At 51.8% G+C, this 16,942-nt stretch overlaps 8 protein-coding genes across 8 annotated transcripts; 4 read left to right on the forward strand and 4 right to left on the reverse strand.

Annotated features, from left to right (window-relative positions):
- Positions 1 to 37: 37 nt before the first annotated feature.
- T310_7389 (uncharacterized protein) lies at positions 38 to 2,719 on the forward strand (the record flags this gene model as incomplete). The annotated part of the gene is made up of 5 exons (XM_013469802.1): positions 38 to 88; positions 151 to 571; positions 747 to 960; positions 1,029 to 1,169; positions 1,222 to 2,719. 5 exons carry the CDS (start codon positions 38 to 40, stop codon positions 2,717 to 2,719), a joined length of 2,325 nt encoding a protein of 774 aa, XP_013325256.1.
- Positions 2,720 to 3,370: 651 nt separating this feature from the next.
- T310_7390 (50S ribosomal protein L17) lies at positions 3,371 to 4,119 on the reverse strand (the record flags this gene model as incomplete). Its single annotated transcript, XM_013469803.1, has 2 exons — positions 3,371 to 3,769; positions 3,904 to 4,119. 2 exons carry the CDS (start codon positions 4,117 to 4,119, stop codon positions 3,371 to 3,373), a joined length of 615 nt encoding a protein of 204 aa, XP_013325257.1.
- A 1,939-nt stretch (positions 4,120 to 6,058) lies between these two features.
- Positions 6,059 to 6,802, reverse strand: T310_7391 (uncharacterized protein; the record flags this gene model as incomplete). The annotated part of the gene is made up of 1 exon (XM_013469804.1): positions 6,059 to 6,802. The coding sequence occupies one exon, from the start codon at positions 6,800 to 6,802 to the stop codon at positions 6,059 to 6,061; it is 744 nt and encodes a 247-aa protein (XP_013325258.1).
- Positions 6,803 to 7,358: 556 nt separating this feature from the next.
- T310_7392 (Ribosomal protein of the small subunit rps28) lies at positions 7,359 to 7,969 on the forward strand (the record flags this gene model as incomplete). Its single annotated transcript, XM_013469805.1, has 2 exons — positions 7,359 to 7,617; positions 7,791 to 7,969. 2 exons carry the CDS (start codon positions 7,359 to 7,361, stop codon positions 7,967 to 7,969), a joined length of 438 nt encoding a protein of 145 aa, XP_013325259.1.
- A 374-nt stretch (positions 7,970 to 8,343) lies between these two features.
- T310_7393 (Translation regulator GCD7) lies at positions 8,344 to 9,930 on the reverse strand (the record flags this gene model as incomplete). The annotated part of the gene is made up of 4 exons (XM_013469806.1): positions 8,344 to 8,347; positions 8,377 to 8,445; positions 8,565 to 9,779; positions 9,833 to 9,930. The coding sequence occupies 4 exons, from the start codon at positions 9,928 to 9,930 to the stop codon at positions 8,344 to 8,346; spliced, it is 1,386 nt and encodes a 461-aa protein (XP_013325260.1).
- Positions 9,931 to 10,697: 767 nt separating this feature from the next.
- On the forward strand, positions 10,698 to 12,776 carry T310_7394 (NIF domain protein; the record flags this gene model as incomplete). The annotated part of the gene is made up of 5 exons (XM_013469807.1): positions 10,698 to 12,144; positions 12,197 to 12,281; positions 12,437 to 12,476; positions 12,599 to 12,669; positions 12,755 to 12,776. The coding sequence occupies 5 exons, from the start codon at positions 10,698 to 10,700 to the stop codon at positions 12,774 to 12,776; spliced, it is 1,665 nt and encodes a 554-aa protein (XP_013325261.1).
- An 842-nt stretch (positions 12,777 to 13,618) lies between these two features.
- Positions 13,619 to 14,839, reverse strand: T310_7395 (Serine--pyruvate transaminase; the record flags this gene model as incomplete). Its single annotated transcript, XM_013469808.1, has 2 exons — positions 13,619 to 14,702; positions 14,751 to 14,839. 2 exons carry the CDS (start codon positions 14,837 to 14,839, stop codon positions 13,619 to 13,621), a joined length of 1,173 nt encoding a protein of 390 aa, XP_013325262.1.
- Positions 14,840 to 15,933: 1,094 nt separating this feature from the next.
- T310_7396 (Vacuolar protein sorting 29) lies at positions 15,934 to 16,733 on the forward strand (the record flags this gene model as incomplete). The annotated part of the gene is made up of 3 exons (XM_013469809.1): positions 15,934 to 15,990; positions 16,149 to 16,562; positions 16,617 to 16,733. The coding sequence occupies 3 exons, from the start codon at positions 15,934 to 15,936 to the stop codon at positions 16,731 to 16,733; spliced, it is 588 nt and encodes a 195-aa protein (XP_013325263.1).
- Positions 16,734 to 16,942: the final 209 nt, after the last annotated feature.

A 16,942-nucleotide genomic window follows, 5' to 3' on the forward strand; every position in this document is an offset into this window, starting at 1 on the left:
TTGTGCCCTTGCTGCACTTGTCCATCCTGTCTCTGGGATGGCCTCAAAACCATCGGGGGGTGGTGCAAACCGTCTCTCCTTTGCCAAGGTACGTCGCGGATCGCGAGCTGTTGCCAGTCATGATGCTGGTAGTGCTGACTGTTTGCTCAGATCGCAGCTATGCCCCCTCCGTCAAAACCGCAGCCGGCGGCTGCCCCTCATGATGAAAATCCCTCTCGGACGGCCGACGACCTGAAAATCCCACCGGTATCTCACAGTTCAAGCACGACACCACCCAGCCAGTCGAGCTCGAGTGATGATCAGCGCAACGATGCCACGGTCAGCGAAGAGTTTAACGGCCTTGAGAGGGGTGTGCAGAGTCTTGAATTGAGTGAGCAACAAGGCCGAGAGGGCTCAGAGTCCTCCGGAGAGGAGCGAGTAAACGGCGTCCTTCAGAGGGAGACTTCCTTCGATGACGACCAGACTCACCTCTCAAACTCGTCCACGAAGCCAACCAGTTTTGACTCCAAGAGCATGGCTTCTGTAACGACGTTTGCCATGGATGAGAAGGATTCTTTGCGGCCGGATGACAGTGCGAGCGTCCAAGCTGCAGATGAAGAAGAGTCGCTCTCTGGGTCCGGCTTCCGGTGCCCCGAACTCACTGACTGGCTCAGAAGCTGGTGCTCGAGGATTTCGAGAGCCTTTCCGAGAGGGAAGCTCTCAGAAGATCCGTGGGATAGTGCCAGCTGGCATGCATCGCTTTCCAGATGGAGATATTCGTGTCACCGGCACCATCCCACCGGACTCAGTGTCCAACAACTTTGTAGTGCCCAACTCTGGAAATTTCCAGGCTGGAAAACCTCTCCATGGATTCCCGGAAGAGCCCGATGAGAAGCTCTTGGAAGCAATGAGCTCTCCAAAGGACCGGCTTCTTTTGCTTCAGCTGGAAGAAAAAATCAGGAACTTCATCCAAGATTCGAAGTGCGTGGCACATACACTGTTTTCTTTTTTTTTTTGCTTCCATTGATAGTCTAATCTGGCTTTAATAGGGAACAATCACTGGACCTACCGCCCTCCAATGCCTTCGGACGTCTTCTAGCGCACAAATTGGGCGATTATTACCATTTGACGCATTTCGTGGATAACACTATCACATCTGTTCGGCTCCACCGGACTCCGTTTACAAGACTGTGAGCATCTAACTAAATCCCTGGTTAGCCATGCTTTGCTAACCAGTTTTAGTCCAACCCCCTTGTCCCAGCTACGACCGGCCAATGCAAATAATACACCTCCTCCGAATGCCCCGGCAATGAAGATCATGCGCCGAACTGATCAAAATGCTGATCGACCAGCTACGGATGGTAGTACAGCTGCCAGCTCATCTGCACCATCGAAAGCTGCCTCCGAAACCGGTGGCGAAGGAGGAAATGAAGAGGGCCGCACTGGCTCTTCTGCGGGAGCAACGCCAGCTAAAGAGCGCACTACAATGACTCGGGAAGAGCGCGAAGCGAAGTATCAGGAAGCTAGGGAGAGAATCTTCCGGGACTTCCCCGAGTCGAAGTCGGAAAATAACAGCGGCGACAACAGTGCAAACATGTCTCGTTCCAGTTCAACCAGCGGTCGCAAGAAGAACTTCAGGCAGAAAACTCCCCATGATGACACCTTCGAAGTGCGATCCCAGTTCAATGTTTACTACCCGGGGATGCCCTATACCACAGGTCCAGTTCCTATGCCCGTGGCAATGCACAATGGATCTTTTCCAGGCCAGCCTCCATATGTCGTGGGCCCTGGCGCATCACCTCCCGCTATGAATTATGCCCAAAATAACCAGAACGGCGCCGTGTTCTCTTCTCCCGTGAACTCAGTTCATCACTATCCGATGGCCATGCCTCCCCATATGGGGCAGAACAGTTCGTGGCAGGCTGCTCCTGTACCCCAACAATCGCCCTTCTCTGGGTATGCTTCGATGAATCAACCTTCACCAATGGTGGGACAGCAATCGTCCACGAGGTCATCTCCAGCGATGAATAATAGCTACGCGGTTCCGAACCCTACACAGTTTCCTCCCGCGTCTTCAACAACATGGGCGTCGCCTCCATACCAGGGCAACTTTTCGCAGTCACCTCAGCGGAATGCTCCGGTGCATTGGCCAAATTATCCATCTCCGTCCATGGCACCCAATACCGCTCCGTATCCCTATGGCCAGCTACCAGGCCAGCACTTTTCTGTTCCTGTTCAAAACTCGGTAGCTCATCCCTTACCAGGGAACTATAACAGGCCTCCTTTCAATCCCCAGACCCGATCCTTTGTGCCGGGCGGTGGCACGTCTTCGGCACGACATTCGGGAAAGGGCCCTCAACATGGTGCAAATGTCTCCTATCCCGGGTCACAGGCTAGTGGTCAGCAGCCCTGGACCGGATACCCAGACAACCATAATCATGGTCAACCGGCCACACATATGTCACCACATGCGGGCAATAAGAACTCAAACAACGCGGCACCTTCGAATTCAAATCCACCCCGCGGACCGTCTTCTGGTAACCAGGATTCCATTGCTAAATGGGGTACACCTGCTCACCTTCCTCCGAAGCCTCCGCCTTCGGAAGTGCCATCCGATTTTGATATAAAGGGCCGAAACTCTTCGTCTTCAAGTCATTCTTACCAGAACAATATACCGCCGAGTTCTAAGAATGGACCGCTCGTCGTGTCTGGAGGAACAAGTGTACCGAAGTCCAGCTGAGGATTAAACCAGTGAGGTCATCGGAAGTCCTCCTTTTTTCTGCTATTTTTTTTTCTCTTGTGCATCTTGCTGCATGGCGTGGTTCAGTCAAATTCAAATGGAATGAATATGGCAGTCGTCTGGCGGGCGGCGTACCTGGGCAACTTCTGGTTATAATGTTCAAGTAGCATACAAAAAATCTCATAGTTGGCGCATCCAAGGACATAGTGACACTCCGCAAAATCTGCTTACCCATGGTTAACAGAGGGACGCAAGAAATATAATAGACCTAGGGAGTGGCCAGCATAATACAACAAAATCCGTACGTAATTCGAGGCTCATGTCTGGCTTGATTTCATGATAGAAAAAAAAGATTCCCATTTCTACTCGTGAGTTCGGTATTACCTATGACACAAGTAAGATTGGATTTTTTTTTTTAAAAAAAATTAATGACACCAGACGAGAGTGAACTGGAATAGTGCTCTCAAATTTGCCCCTATATTCTACCCGAATATGAGATCAAACTCCAGAACGAACAACAAAAAAGCATGCGATGTGATACATGATTCGGCCGGGAATATAATACATGTAGATTTTTATACAGAGTCAAGAAAAAAATCAAGCTGACTGGGCAAAAAAAATCCCTCTCCCCTCTTTGATTATCATCAAGGTCTATTCTTCTTCTCCCTCTTCTTCTTTTTGTTCTTTTTCGGACATCTTCCTCTTCTCTCTCATTTCGAATTTCTTGATCATCTTCTCGAGCTCCTCGACGCCGTCCTTCCGGAACTGCGTGACCTTGCGAACGTTCAAGGCCGTCAGCTCGTTGAGGGTTTGGATGCCCTGCATTCGTTGCCGTGCTATCGTCTTCGCCGTCATCGCGAACCGCATATCCTTGGGCCCGTCAACGAGTTCCAGAATCGCACTGGGAGCCTGGTCGTCCTTCTTGGGCTCGACGCGGAGGACCCGCGTGTATCCACCGGGGCGGTTGGCGTAGCGCTCCCGGAGAGGCCCAAAGAGCTTGGGGATGAGCTCGTGAGGGTTCTGGCAGGAGAGGAGGTAGTGTGTTAGTAGCTGGACCATGGAAATTCACCAATTGAGATTGTATACTCGTTCAGACGTGATGGCGTTTGAGACTCCCACGACACATTTCTCAATTTGCAGACAATAAAAAAATCTTCTAGAAGGGGGAAAAAAGCCACACATACATAAAATGTTTGCAGTGCCTTCTTCCTAGCGGCCTCTGTGTTCTTCTTCCCCAGCGTAATGAGTTTTTCAGCTAGTCGTTGTGCCTCCTTGGCCTTGGGCCACGTCGTCGTGATCGACTCATGCTTGAACAGCGAAGTCACAAGATTCCGCAGCAATGCCTGTCGGTGGGACGATTTCCGGCTGAGATGACGGTACTTGGGGGCACTGCCCGCCATGGTTGTGGTTGTGCTTGTTGTTTCTGGAGATAGGACGGTGCGGGAGAAGATTATGGGCCTGGGCCAGCTGGGCTGGACTGTATATCCTCAGGACAAAACCGAACGGCAAACAACCTCGAATCAATTGACCATTGAAATCTCCCTGTACTTGAATGGTTAATTGCGATATAGAGTGGGAATGCGCCTTGATGTAGGAAGTCGGTCGGTTTTGCGGAGACGGAGAGCGCTTAGCTTTCCGATCAAAAGATCCAATTCTGTAGTCGCCGGGACTGACCAATCGGAGTCCCGCAGCGAACGAACCCCGAGCTACATAAGACTTGACCAAAGGCATCTGCGCCCGCAATTCTATCTCTCTATTTATCGTCGCAATTTGTCACTTCCAATCTTCTATCTGTGGCGGGAATTACATTCGTGTTTGAGCTCAAGCGCCAAATCCACCACTGGAGAAAGGAAGTGTTTCAGGCTTTTTTCCTGGTACTTATCCAGGGTCTCTCCTCAAGATCACCCCACCACCATCTTCTGAGAACTATTATATGGAATTGAAAGCGGAGACCTACATCCCATTGAATAGGCCACAGTCTGTTCGCAATTGAAGAGTTGTTGCTGTAGCGATCCTTTTGAATTGGCGAAGATGGGCTTCATGGCTGGATTTGTATGTCCATTTTGATCTTTATCTTCTCGGCTGCCACTCTCCCGCGATAATGCTGATCAAATAGCGATTAGTTCGGTGGTTTCACCCTGACAACCTCTGTTCTATACCTCAGCCTGCAAGTCCACCGTGCAAATCGCTTACAGCAACGCAATGCCATCCGCGAGCAGACCGAGATCATCAATGACCTTGCCTCTCCCTTGGGCGCATACTACCGCCGCTTTGCGCCCGAGAACCAGCGAAAGACCAGGGCGGAGGAGAGATTGACGAGACCCAGCAGAGAGGATCTCTTGAAGCATCAATGGAATAAGGAAGTGGAGACGTTAGCGAGAAAGGCCTTAGCGGTGCGCTGGGAGGACGTCCAGGAGACCGCCCTGGAGGGGTTTAGGACTGTTTCGCGACTGGTGAAGAAGGAATGAAGCGTTGGAGACGTACTTAACTCTCTAGGAGAGATGTATTTTTTTGGAGGAAAACTCAACTAACCTATCAGGTCCTTTGATCTATGGTTTATACATATACCCGGGGTTATGGACACACACCATTGTGACGAGCGTTGGAGTTTGGAGTTTATAATGCCTTTCTTGTCACGTATATAGTATCAACACAGGATTTGTGTCTCTTTTGCTGCTCTTTCTTGGATTACTTATCCTGCGGTGAGCTTTAAACCTACATAGCAACCTGTATGCGCCTATGCAATACGGATACTCAAGCTAGGTAGTCCCTATCAGCAAGGATTCAGGTTCCTAGGGCTCACAGAAATTCAAATAGCATTTGCTGTGTAGATCATGCTGTAAGAGCATGATCTCGCCGATACAACTGAGACCAGCGCCTGTTCAAGTGCATAATGAATGGGAAATCACAGGGGTCATCATAAGATACCCGGACAGAAATTTGCGTGCGCTGTATGACAATCCACTTTGTCTCCCTGTCACTGGCGGACTGACGCTCGAGGAGACACTGGAAACAGTGTCGACGTTGAGTCCTCGCAATACCGAACGTCGTCCACAAGGCCACACGATTGATTTATTGTGTTGATAACAATCTTCTGTCCAACAGGCACTGGAATCGGTGGAATCGTGGGTGGAATCGGTGGAATCGTATGAGTGGAAGCCTGGTAACAGGAGACCTGGATGTTACAGAGACCTCAATCCATCACAGTCGCACGTGAGAGACTCCGGAGGAATGGATTAAGTAGCCTGATCATTCTAGGCTGGCTATGCCGGCAGGCCTGCTCTGTCTTCGTGGAGGATTCGATAGTCTTGAGAGAAATCGTGCGGCGTGCACGGACTTTCATCCATTGGTAGATGCTGCTGTTGTATTTACGCTCTCACTCGTAGTGTCGCTCCAGATATCCTTGCTCTCTCTCTCGACTGCCCGCATGGCTTGAGCGACCTCCTCCAGTCTCGCAACGACGTCGAGCACGCTACTGTTAACACGGTCAAAGTATCGATCATTGGCCTCCCGCCTCTTTCGTGCGTGTTGAAGATCTTTCTCTGTCTCTGCCTCCAGAGCTCGGTAGGTGGCAGTGCTGTCTGCTCCTGTTTCTGCCATTCTTCCGGATCCCGGTTGCCCTCCGGATTTGGCAGCAGGTTGATTCTGCTCCTCCGCGTTTTGGTCCTCCACCACCTCGTCCACTTCACTCCGTGCCCATGCTTGGGCGAGTTTCAGCTGCTTTGTCCGCAATTCGTCCAACGCCTTCGAATGCTCTTCGCCAAAGACGTGCTCTCCATGAACCGCACTCAGCTCTACCTCGGCGAGGGTGTTCTGCATTTCCTGCCATAGTATTTCTGCACTGTCTGCTTCACCTTGGGATTGGGTACGTGAGATGAACGGTGACAAGCTGCGGTTGGCTTCTGAGGATGCTGCAGAACGACGAGAGCGAGATCGCACGAAAGGCGGTCGCTGGGGACCCCCTGCAACGGATAGTGAAACGTTGGATGCATTATGTGATGGCGGTCCTTGGAATAATGACGGCGGAGGGAGACGCTGAGAGCTTGGCTTGGGTGATGGCTTGGGTCTGGGAGGGACTGACATTTGAAAGACAAAAAAAAATACGACGTAGGATCTACTCTAGAGCATGAATTCTAGGGAAGATCAAAGCCCTACCATGCAATTGTAGATTTGGTAGCTAGAAACCACAGCGAACTGCTGTGAGTGATGTTCCTATCAAGACGCTATCACAACATTGTTCCGTCTCGGTATGGATCTCCACTGGGCCGATGTTTCTCCGATACTAGCCTCTTTGGGGTTGGCGGCCGCACTCGCTTAGCGGCGCTAGGGCGAAGACGCACATCCACATTTTCGACCTGCCGACCTTAGAGAGATCTCGGCCGTCAAAGTTGAGAACGACTTCGACCTTCGACAACCAGCCCATCAGCCGTTTGGCGACATCCCTCTAGTCGGTATGTATACTCTCCCTTTCGCTGTCACTATTCGGTTCTATCTGCGGTCACTGTTATCGATAGAGGCCGAAGATAAATACCGGACGGACCCCTCCAATTTCACATTTTAAGGGCATGGCTTGATAACAGAACATATCTGACCGTCCTTTCACGCACAGAATTACGTTCACAGAAGACATACCGCCAAGATGGGTAAAGGAAAGCCCCGTGGCTTGAACGCCGCCCGCAAGCTCAAGACCAAGCGTCGTGACTCCCGATGGGCCGACCTGTCCTACAAGAAGCGCCTGCTGGGAACCGCCTACAAGTCGTCCCCGTTCGGTGGTGCTTCCCACGCCAAGGGAATCGTCCTTGAGAAGGTCGGAGTCGAGGCCAAGCAGCCCAACTCTGCCATTCGGAAGTGTGTCAAGGTTCAGCTGATCAAGAACGGCAAGAAGGTCACTGCTTTCGGTACGTCTCCTTCTTTTCATTGTCCAATGTGGATGGCTCTGTGGTGTTGCGAAAAAAGCGTCTCCCGGTGATAGGAGGGTGTTGATTGAGGAAATAATTTGGATACCGGGGAAATTACCTTGATAGATGATGCAAATCCAGTCTTCAGGTTGGCTGACTGATCGTCTCTCTAGTGCCGAACGACGGTTGTCTGAACTTCATTGACGAGAACGACGAAGTTCTTCTGGCCGGTTTCGGTCGTAAGGGCAAGGCCAAGGGTGATATTCCTGGTGTCCGTTTCAAGGTCGTCAAGGTGTCCGGTGTCGGTCTGCTGGCCTTGTGGAAGGAGAAGAAGGAGAAGCCTCGCTCGTAAACGACCAAAAATAAAAATGTGCTAAGGGGGATGGATGGAGGCTTGGGAAGATTCCATGGGTTTTGGCGCTATACGGTATCTTACTCTGGAATCGGGGGAAAAAAATTTCACATTATCAGCGCAAATGACACGCGATGCACCACAAATTTCTACGATCTTGAAAAAGAGAAAGGAAACGGCGTCATGACTTGTTCGGGAGGGTCAAAAGTACTCTCTATTTAGACGAAACCGGCTTGTTGCCGTTCATTCCCATTAGTGTAGCAACAGCAGGGGTCTGCCCTGTTTGAAATACATTATTTCTTTTTTTTCTCTCTTCATTCCAAGTTCCTGGGTATCAATGGAATTTTTTTAATTACTTTTTTCTCCTGGCTTCTCTATCTATAGCAACTTTTCGTTTTTTCCCTTACAAAGTAATATCCTCCTTTCGGTAATGATCCGAGACAATACGGTACAAGTAAGATGGTGCATGGCCTCCCCTGTTGAACAGAATGACAAGTCAGCTTATAAGTTACTAGACAATCTAGAGTTGACGAGGAGGGGAATAGAAGAAATGGCAGGGTAAATGAAGCTGTTTAAAGGGAGGAGAAACACGTACAGGTTCGTGATATAAAGATCTATCAATTCGGCCGGCACATAGTCGTAAAGCGGGTTTTCGACGTCAATCTTGTCCACCAGGTCACCGTCTTCGTATCCGATAACCTTGCTCGGGTCTCCGTGCTCAATCAAAGACTCGTAGTCGAAAGGATAAACAGGGCTCAGCTTGTAGATGCCGCTGACCACAACAACGGGCGTCTGGTGGACCTTGGCGGCTCTGGCAATAACCCGGGTGCCAGCTGCGGCGACCAGTCCGCCGTTCGCCAGGACGGAGTGTGTTCCCAGAATGACTTTGTTGACTCGAGACATGATGGCAAACACTGCGGAGTCCGGGATGAGGATGACCGTAATCCCTAACGCGATCAACGGCTTCTGAAATGACTCTGTGGACATATTCTCTTCGTCACCCTCTTTGTTCCCGGTGACTCGGGCATGGGTAGCTTCGTGATTATTCGGATAGGACTCGGCAATTATAACTGTGAATTTACGTTTGGCGGCTGCCTTGAGCAGAAACTTCTGCACGGTTGAGGAGGACGTATGAGTGAGGATGACCTCGTTGGAGTGTATGTGTTCCAACGCATATCCGGCAATTTGATCATCCACCTGTCCTAGTTCATCGATAATCTCACCGATCCCGTCCAGGACCTCTGCACGAACGTCCTTGTGCTGACCATGTCCGAATCTTCCCGACGGCGATGCCGTGCCCGGGGAGCTGGGCTGAGGAGATTCAGCTTCTGGATGTTGGAGGAGACTGAACATGGAAGTGACCGGGGGAGCTTGCGCAGAGGCAAACAAAGACAAAGGCGGCCGGGATGACGACCGCTCGGAGCCTTCGTGGCGGAGAGACAGAATGTCCTTATCATGCACTGGCAGCATATGCTCGTCCTGGCCACCATGAGACCGTGGAGGTGAATGGCTCTCGGCGCCATGAGGAGTGAGAGGCCGACTGTCCGAACCCGCCTCGCTCGCGATGGAGAACTCGCCGTCTCTGTCATCTTCTGCTTCATCGCGGATCAAACCCAGAACCCGCCTCACAATATTTCCCACAACCAACTCTCGCGGCTGCGCGGCCATCAACCGCCGTCCAACACTCTGGACCCGCTCGATCAACTTGGCAGCATCGGTGGTTCTGAAGGCAGACACGACCCGGAGAAGGAGGTAGGCAGTAGCGATCGCACATGATCGTGACAGACGGATTTGTCTCCGTTTGAGCAACCTGCATGCGTAAATAAAAAGTCCTCGAATTTTGTCAAATTAGGGCAAACGTACGATACCAGGTTATCGATAGATGTCTCAATGGGGTTCGTCTTCAAGGACTTGAGAAAGGACGCCAGCCCAGGCGTCAGGGCCACGGAGTTCGACGGCATTGCAAAACAGGACCAGACTGATTGATTTCGCTTCACTGTAGTCCTTCCTCAGTAAAAGATATAGATATCCGAGATCTTGCCCGAACACAAATGGTAGTTGGTGCGCTCGGACGCACGCGGTCCCAGGCTGGATGCCCGTCGACTCGTTTCGCTTTTCTTTCTGCAGCTGGGAACGGAGGCCCGTGGGCGCTAGAGGAATTCAAGCCTGCCTGCAGAAGCAAGCTGCTGTGACAGGAGCGTCCTGGAGCTGGGATGCGGCGGATCTCTGCCCCTCGGATGGTTTTCTCCAGGCGGCGGCTGCGCTTAGTGTGGGAGTGAGCAACGATCGGCGCCCAAGCTCGGGCTGCTGGGCTAGGGAACAGGCCTTGTCCCAACTCCTTGTGTCGCTCTCCCCACATCTCCGTCATCCGACCAAGCAGCCCAAACTGCCAGCCAAGCAGCAATCCCTCGCCCTTCTCGGAGCGCTACCCCCCTCCTTTCTGTGCGATAACCCTCCAGACGCCGGTGACACAACATTGGCCAGTCAGCCGTTTCCATTCGGGCGCTGATTCGCGAGTCGAGAGCATCCGACGTGGCTGCAGGACTGGGTTTCGGCAAGGGTATAGTGAGCTGGCGCATTGAGGTCAGCTACAGTTCTGTCCTGTTTCTTTCTGTGTCTTTTACATCAGGACTGGTTGTTTGGATTGACGGCGGTTGGTTACTGACTCTCTGTTGCCTCTTTTTAGAGACCTGCGTCAGCGTATCGTCCTCATGGCCGGTGCTAGAAGATGAACTCCCTGAATATCCTGTCTTCACGAGTCATAGGACAGACTTCATCTTCAAATCTTACTCGCAATAGGTCCCATTCGCAAAGCGACGCCTCTCCGGCAAGTCCGCGTGGGGACCTGGCGAAGGCCCGATCGTATAGCGAGCAGCATTTCCGTTTTAACGAGAAAGAGAACGAGCGAGGCGATCACGAAACCGAATCGTCTGAGTTGTTGCATGATGGCACAGCCGAGTTTGATGAAAAGACGCCGCTGCTTCGCGAGTTACAGAAAAATGCCACGGTACCAGCGCCGACCAAGCTGTTCCTGATCGCACAACGACTGTTTGATGCCATTGCCGAGACGATCAAGGTAATTCTATCGACTCTCGCTGCACCCGGCGTGTACGCTTCTCGATATTTCCGAGACGACGATGGGCACTACTCTGCTGTCGCCCCTCTCAGAAAGATACGGCGATCTATGGCAAGTCTGAGTGGCGACGCTGAATCGTCGCGCTCCAACACGCCTGTAACAATGCGCAGCAAACGGGGGAAGGGTGACTCTGAGAAAGTTGGCTCCAGCCGTAGCCGCTCTTCCAAGAAGCTGCGAAATTCGTCCTCTCAAGAGTCCATCGCGTCGTCAACTTCGGAATCGGAGGTTGACCGACAGTTGTTGAAGGTTCCGAGTGCTGGCGGAGTGCGTCATGCCAGGTCCAAATCTCATAACACAGAGCCCTCCACGGATGAGTCCACACCCCGACGATCCATTCGGATAAAGCTTCATAGTGAAGAGACCTTCAAACGGCACAAGAAGCGAACCCAGAGTGCGGATGTTCGCCAGTCTTTGGATGATGACCGGTCGAGCGTTGATGCAACCACTCTTGCAGCGGAAAGTCTGAAATCACCTACGTCTCCATCCTCCCACCGAATTACAAAATACCCTCATGCTCCGGTTCCTCCTCGTCCTTTGATCCCTCCCCGTCAACCCTCCTACACGTGGTCTAGCGGCCGAGGTCCGAACAAGGTCCCCCAAAAGACTCTTGTTCTGGATCTTGATGAAACTCTGATCCATTCGTTGGCCAAAGGTGGCCGTATGTCGAGCGGCCACATGGTTGAGGTCAAGCTTACTACCCCTATGACCGCGTCGGTCGCTCCGGGAGAACCTCCAACAACACTAGGGCCTCAGCATCCGATCCTGTACTATGTCCACAAACGGCCGCACTGCGATGAATTCCTCCGCAAGGTTTGCAAATGGTATAAACTGGTCATCTTCACAGCCAGCGTCCAAGAGTACGCAGACCCAGTCATCGACTGGCTCGAGCAGGAGCGCAAGTTTTTCCAGGCTCGGTATTACCGGCAACACTGCACGTTGCGGAATGGAGCCTTCATCAAAGACCTCAGCTCTGTAGAGCCGGACTTGAGTAAGGTGATGATCCTGGACAACAGTCCGATAAGCTACATATTCCACGAAGGTGGGAGCAAATCCCCTTGTTGGTCTGTTTAGGATATTCTAACTCGTAGCAGACAACGCTATACCGATCAAAGGCTGGATCAGTGATCCCACGGACAATGGGCTGCTCAATCTCATTCCGATGCTGGAGGCTCTGCAGTATGTCACGGATGTCCGGGCGTTCCTAGCGCTCAGGAGAGGAGAAGCGGAGTCGTGAAGTTTTTATGCCATGTAGCTGCCGCGGGTTACTGCGTTGCCAGGTCCGTCACTGGCTGTTCTGTAAAGAGGATTCACGCCCTTCTATAAATGCATAGTGTTATCAATCATACCCAGTATTTGTTGTTTCCCTTCATGGTTTGTTGATTCGTTTCCCTTAATATTTTTTTTCTGTTGCACCGAGTTTATGCTTTCGTAATCCTCTTTTTGTTCTTGTTCTCAAGCATTCGTCTTTTTTCCTTTCCTCTACATCAGTGCAGAGTTTTTTGTTTTCCCCATCGCAAGACTTCTTTACTGGCGTTCTACGGGTTTTTGGTTCTGCAACTTCCGGGTAAGCCCTGGAGGAGTCTCTTCTCAATGCCATCATCATCCATCATCGTTTTTGCTTGCTGCGGTTGAGTCTGTTTGTCAATTAGGTATGGAAGCTCATCTACCTAGGTAGGTACATTGCATAGGTACCTACCTAACCTATTATTCCATTATTATAAAGTGGGCAGTTTCTCTTTTTCTCCAATTCCTCAAGGGCTATTTTTTTGCTCTTTCTGTTCTAGGTACCTAGGTAGGTAGTCCGGTCTGATCCGATCCGATCCAGTCTGGTCTTGGTCTTGATTGGAAGAATGCAAAGTGGAAAAAAAAGGAGAGAAATAGGGGAAACGAGATAGGAAAGAAAAGCTTCCAACGCGGATGCTTCTTCTCGTGCCTTGACTGAGGCTGCATACGGAGTACATAACCCTGATGCGTCTGATCGTGTCGTTTCAAACCGGGAAATTGAAAAACAGCTTCGTATACGTAAAGTCCTGTATAGGAAACTAAGCAGAAGGTGTATACCTTCATGCATATCTACTTACCTGCCTGCCTAAATCAAGACTGGTAATAGATAAAGGGTTATTTACAGATAGATATGCTATTAAATTGTTGGAAAAGATAATAATATGAGTGTATATTTATATTATATTTCAGTTCATGTAGTGTATAATTATATGGCGAAAACTTTTTATTTTTTTTGGCTCGCATTTCTTGCTTTTTTTAATTATTTTGTTGATTGTATGCTTGTGTTGCGTTTGCTCCATCCATCCCATGGTGCATGTGCATCTCTTCCTCTCCTCTACCGATTTAGTAGTATTTTCACCAGTGCCAGTACCTATCTAGTACTGTTCCACCTTAAATCCCCTTTTTTGTCAGAGAAACATATGTATAGAGAAGAAGACGAAGAAAGAATGAATGCCCCGGGAAGTTGCGGTTTTGTATACAGTACATGAATGAGGTATGTCGCTCGTTCATCACAATCCCTTAGCTTGCTTCACCTCAGCGTATGCCTCCTTCAGAGCAGCAATGGCCTTGTCGATGTCATTTCGTCCAGGCTCAGTGACGCTGACGCCCATGTGTCCGAAGCGGATGTACAGCGGCGCAATCTCCTTGTGCAAGCCCGCCGCGAACACGACGCCCCGCTTCAGCAGGGCCGGAAGGATGTCTGGCGCAGTCATGCCTTGCGGCAGACGGATGGCAGTCATGGCGTGGGACTGGTTCTCCGGCTTGGTGGCCAGCTGCGTCAGACCCAGCTCGGCCACTGCAGCCTTGACCTTGTCAGACGTCTTGGCGTGGATCGCGAAGCGCTCTGCCAGAGGCCGCGAGGTGATCTTCGTCAGACTGGTGTGGAGAGCGTGAATGAGCTGCGTGGGCGGCGTGGCGAAGTAGGACGGCTTCCCGGCCTCGTAGTTCTGCATGATCGGCAGCCAGTTGGCAATCGAGGCGTAGTACGACGCGGGAGGCGTCTTGCGCGACTTGAATCGGTCGAGAGCACGGCCGGAGAGCATCAGGATGCTGAGGCCCGGCGGGCAGCCGATGGCCTTCTGGCTCGCGGTCAACACAACGTCCAGGTCCCAGGCGTCGAAGGCGATCTCCTCGCATCCGACGCTGCAGACGCCATCGACGACGACCAGCGTGTCGGGGCTGACGCGGCGGACCAGCTCCGCTATCGCTTTGATGTCACTCAGCACTCCCGTCGAAGTGTCGACGTGCGTGATGGTAATGATCTTGTATGGCTTCTGCTTGAGCGCCTCTTCAATCTCGGCCAGGGAAGGACGCTCCCCAATCGGGGCCTTGAGCTGAGTCGCCCGCACACCGTACGTCTCCAGAGCAGCAGCAAACGAGTCTCCAAAGTAGCCGGTGTGCAGGACCAGGGCGTCCTCTCCCCGCTCGATCAGGTTCGAGGCTACGATATCCCACCCCAGAGTTCCGCTGCCGGAAATCACAAACGGTTGCGCAGTAGGAGAGGTGGTCTGGAAGAGCTTCCGGAGCAGCGTCAGGGTCTCCCCGAAGGTCTTCACAAAGGCTGGGCCGACATGGCTCTCACTGAGGACCTCTCTGATCAGTACACAGTCGAAGGTGAGGGGCAGCGGGAGGACGACTCACGCATAATGAGACATGGACTGCAGGACCGCATCGTCGAATTCGATGGGCCCTGGGATGAGAAGGGTGTTGTGAGGGGCTTGCGACGACATTGTGGCCTTGGTGCTGGGAGACGGGGCGGGGAGTGGGGGGAGAGGGCGCTCAATGGGTTTATATTCGACGTCGTCGGGCTCGACGGACAGTCTCTCGGACGAGAATGGCGTGTTTAGCTCGGGCAGCGGCAGCCGGCTGTCCAAATGCCTGGAGATCAGACTGAGGCGGGGGTTGGCCCGCCTGCGGGATGGTGACGCCAGGGCTGCTTCGGGTCACGGCCTTGTTGGCCGCGGGGTCGATGCAGAATTAATTAGAATTAACTCGATGTCGGACGAGCGATCTCCGTTGCGTCGGGCTCGCCCGCAGGCACGGTGGTCCACGAACCACGTGGATGAAATAGTCCTCCTGTCGTTGTTGAGACAGTAGTGCACGGTGAGCGGAACAGAAGGAGTTCTAGAGCGAGAATTGCCTCCGTATTATAGCTGCTGTCGCCTTCTCTCCCCCTTTCTGCCTTTTTTGTCTTCGGTGGTTGCGGATGCAGGGCGGCAGTCAATCGGCCCTACATCGGAGTCCTGCTGCTGCAGATGCCGCTACCCGCCGAATCTAGATTCCCGCGGGGAATATCAATCGCAAAGACTCGAACAATGCACATACAAACACACTTAATCTACTTGCATTTTGCGGCGTAAATATCTGACAGGTGCCATGACTCATTTGCTACCAGCGCATTCTCCCAATGGCAGCTTCAACCAACAGTCTGCAATGCCCAGAGTGTTGAGCACTGATCTCTTCCTTGTTCAGACTCCATTGTCACTTTGAGTCAGAAGGCAATTACCATGGAGAAGAACGCGCGAATGAGTTTGTATTACCAAAGTGACAGTCATAATAAGTTGATTGTTATCAATGAGGGGAAACAGGGAGAACTTGAGAAGTTCCCAAGATCAAGAAACTAGAGTACGCTAGTCCAGATTCGACCACTAACTAGGGCTTAGGGTCTGGCTGCCAATCGGGGCCGCGTTGCAGCCCGTTGGCCTGAGCAGCTGCAGCTCCGCAGCGACATTCATTTGGAGCAGCTTCCCCCTTCCTCTTTGGCTGCGCTTCTCTGTCAAGTTATTTGGGGAATGGGCCGTTGAACATCAGTGCCGGATTCAGGATGACCTCGCGTCTGGTGCTGGTCATTGGCGACCTCTTCATACCGGATAGGGCTCCAGTACGTGCCCACCCCCGCATGCTGGCCGAGCGCGCAGCATGACGGCTTAGTATAGACAGACCCATACTGACCAGCTCTTCTCTTAGGATCTTCCTGCAAAGGTGCGCATCGGCAATTCCTCCGATATCGCTCGTTCAATGTCATTGACCATGTGATAGTTCAAGAAACTCCTTACTCCGGGAAAGATCGGTCAGATTCTATGTTTAGGCAACCTCACAGACCGTAACACCTTCGAGTTTCTGCGGTCGATCGCCCCCGACCTGCAGATGGTGAAGGGTGACTTCGACGTCGACTCGCCCGGCCTTCCTCTCTCCAAAGTTGTCACCCATGGCAGTCTCCGCATCGGCTTCACCCATGGCCACACCATCATTCCCCCGGGCGACGCTGATGCGTTGCTCATCGCGGCTCGTCAGATGGATGTAGATATCCTGCTTTGGGGAGGAACACATCGCTTTGAGGCCTTTGAGATGGAAGGCCGTTTTTTCGTCAACCCGGGAAGTGCTACTGGGGCCTTCAGCACCGGGTATTGGCCCGAAGGGGAGGAACCAATTCCCAGCTTCTGCTTGATGGATGTAAGTGCTATCGCGGTCATCCTCCTTGTCTACTTCTTTTACTAATTCCAAAAGGTCCAAGGAGATGTGCTGGTGCTCTATGTCTACCAGCTCAAGACCGACGCAAATGGAGCAGAGACGGTAGCAGTCGAGAAAGTGTCGTTCCGCAAGCAAGGCGTCACGACGTCATGACCTAGTTTGTTTATGTCCTTTTGTACATACATACCCTACGGAAGTACGTTTTATGATATCAGCAAGAGTTCTTTACTTCACGAGAATCATCCGGGAAACTCATGGTTTGGGGAACACCTGCTCCAAAGCTTCAGCGTCATCCCAACAGCCTTGAGGGAATACAGTCAGTATGCGGATATCGGAGCGACTGATAGACTGCCTAGTCTGCA

The sequence above is a fragment of the Rasamsonia emersonii genome, assembly GCF_000968595.1.
Source record: "Rasamsonia emersonii CBS 393.64 chromosome Unknown ctg1118621760536, whole genome shotgun sequence".
Lineage (NCBI taxonomy): Eukaryota > Fungi > Ascomycota > Eurotiomycetes > Eurotiales > Trichocomaceae > Rasamsonia > Rasamsonia emersonii.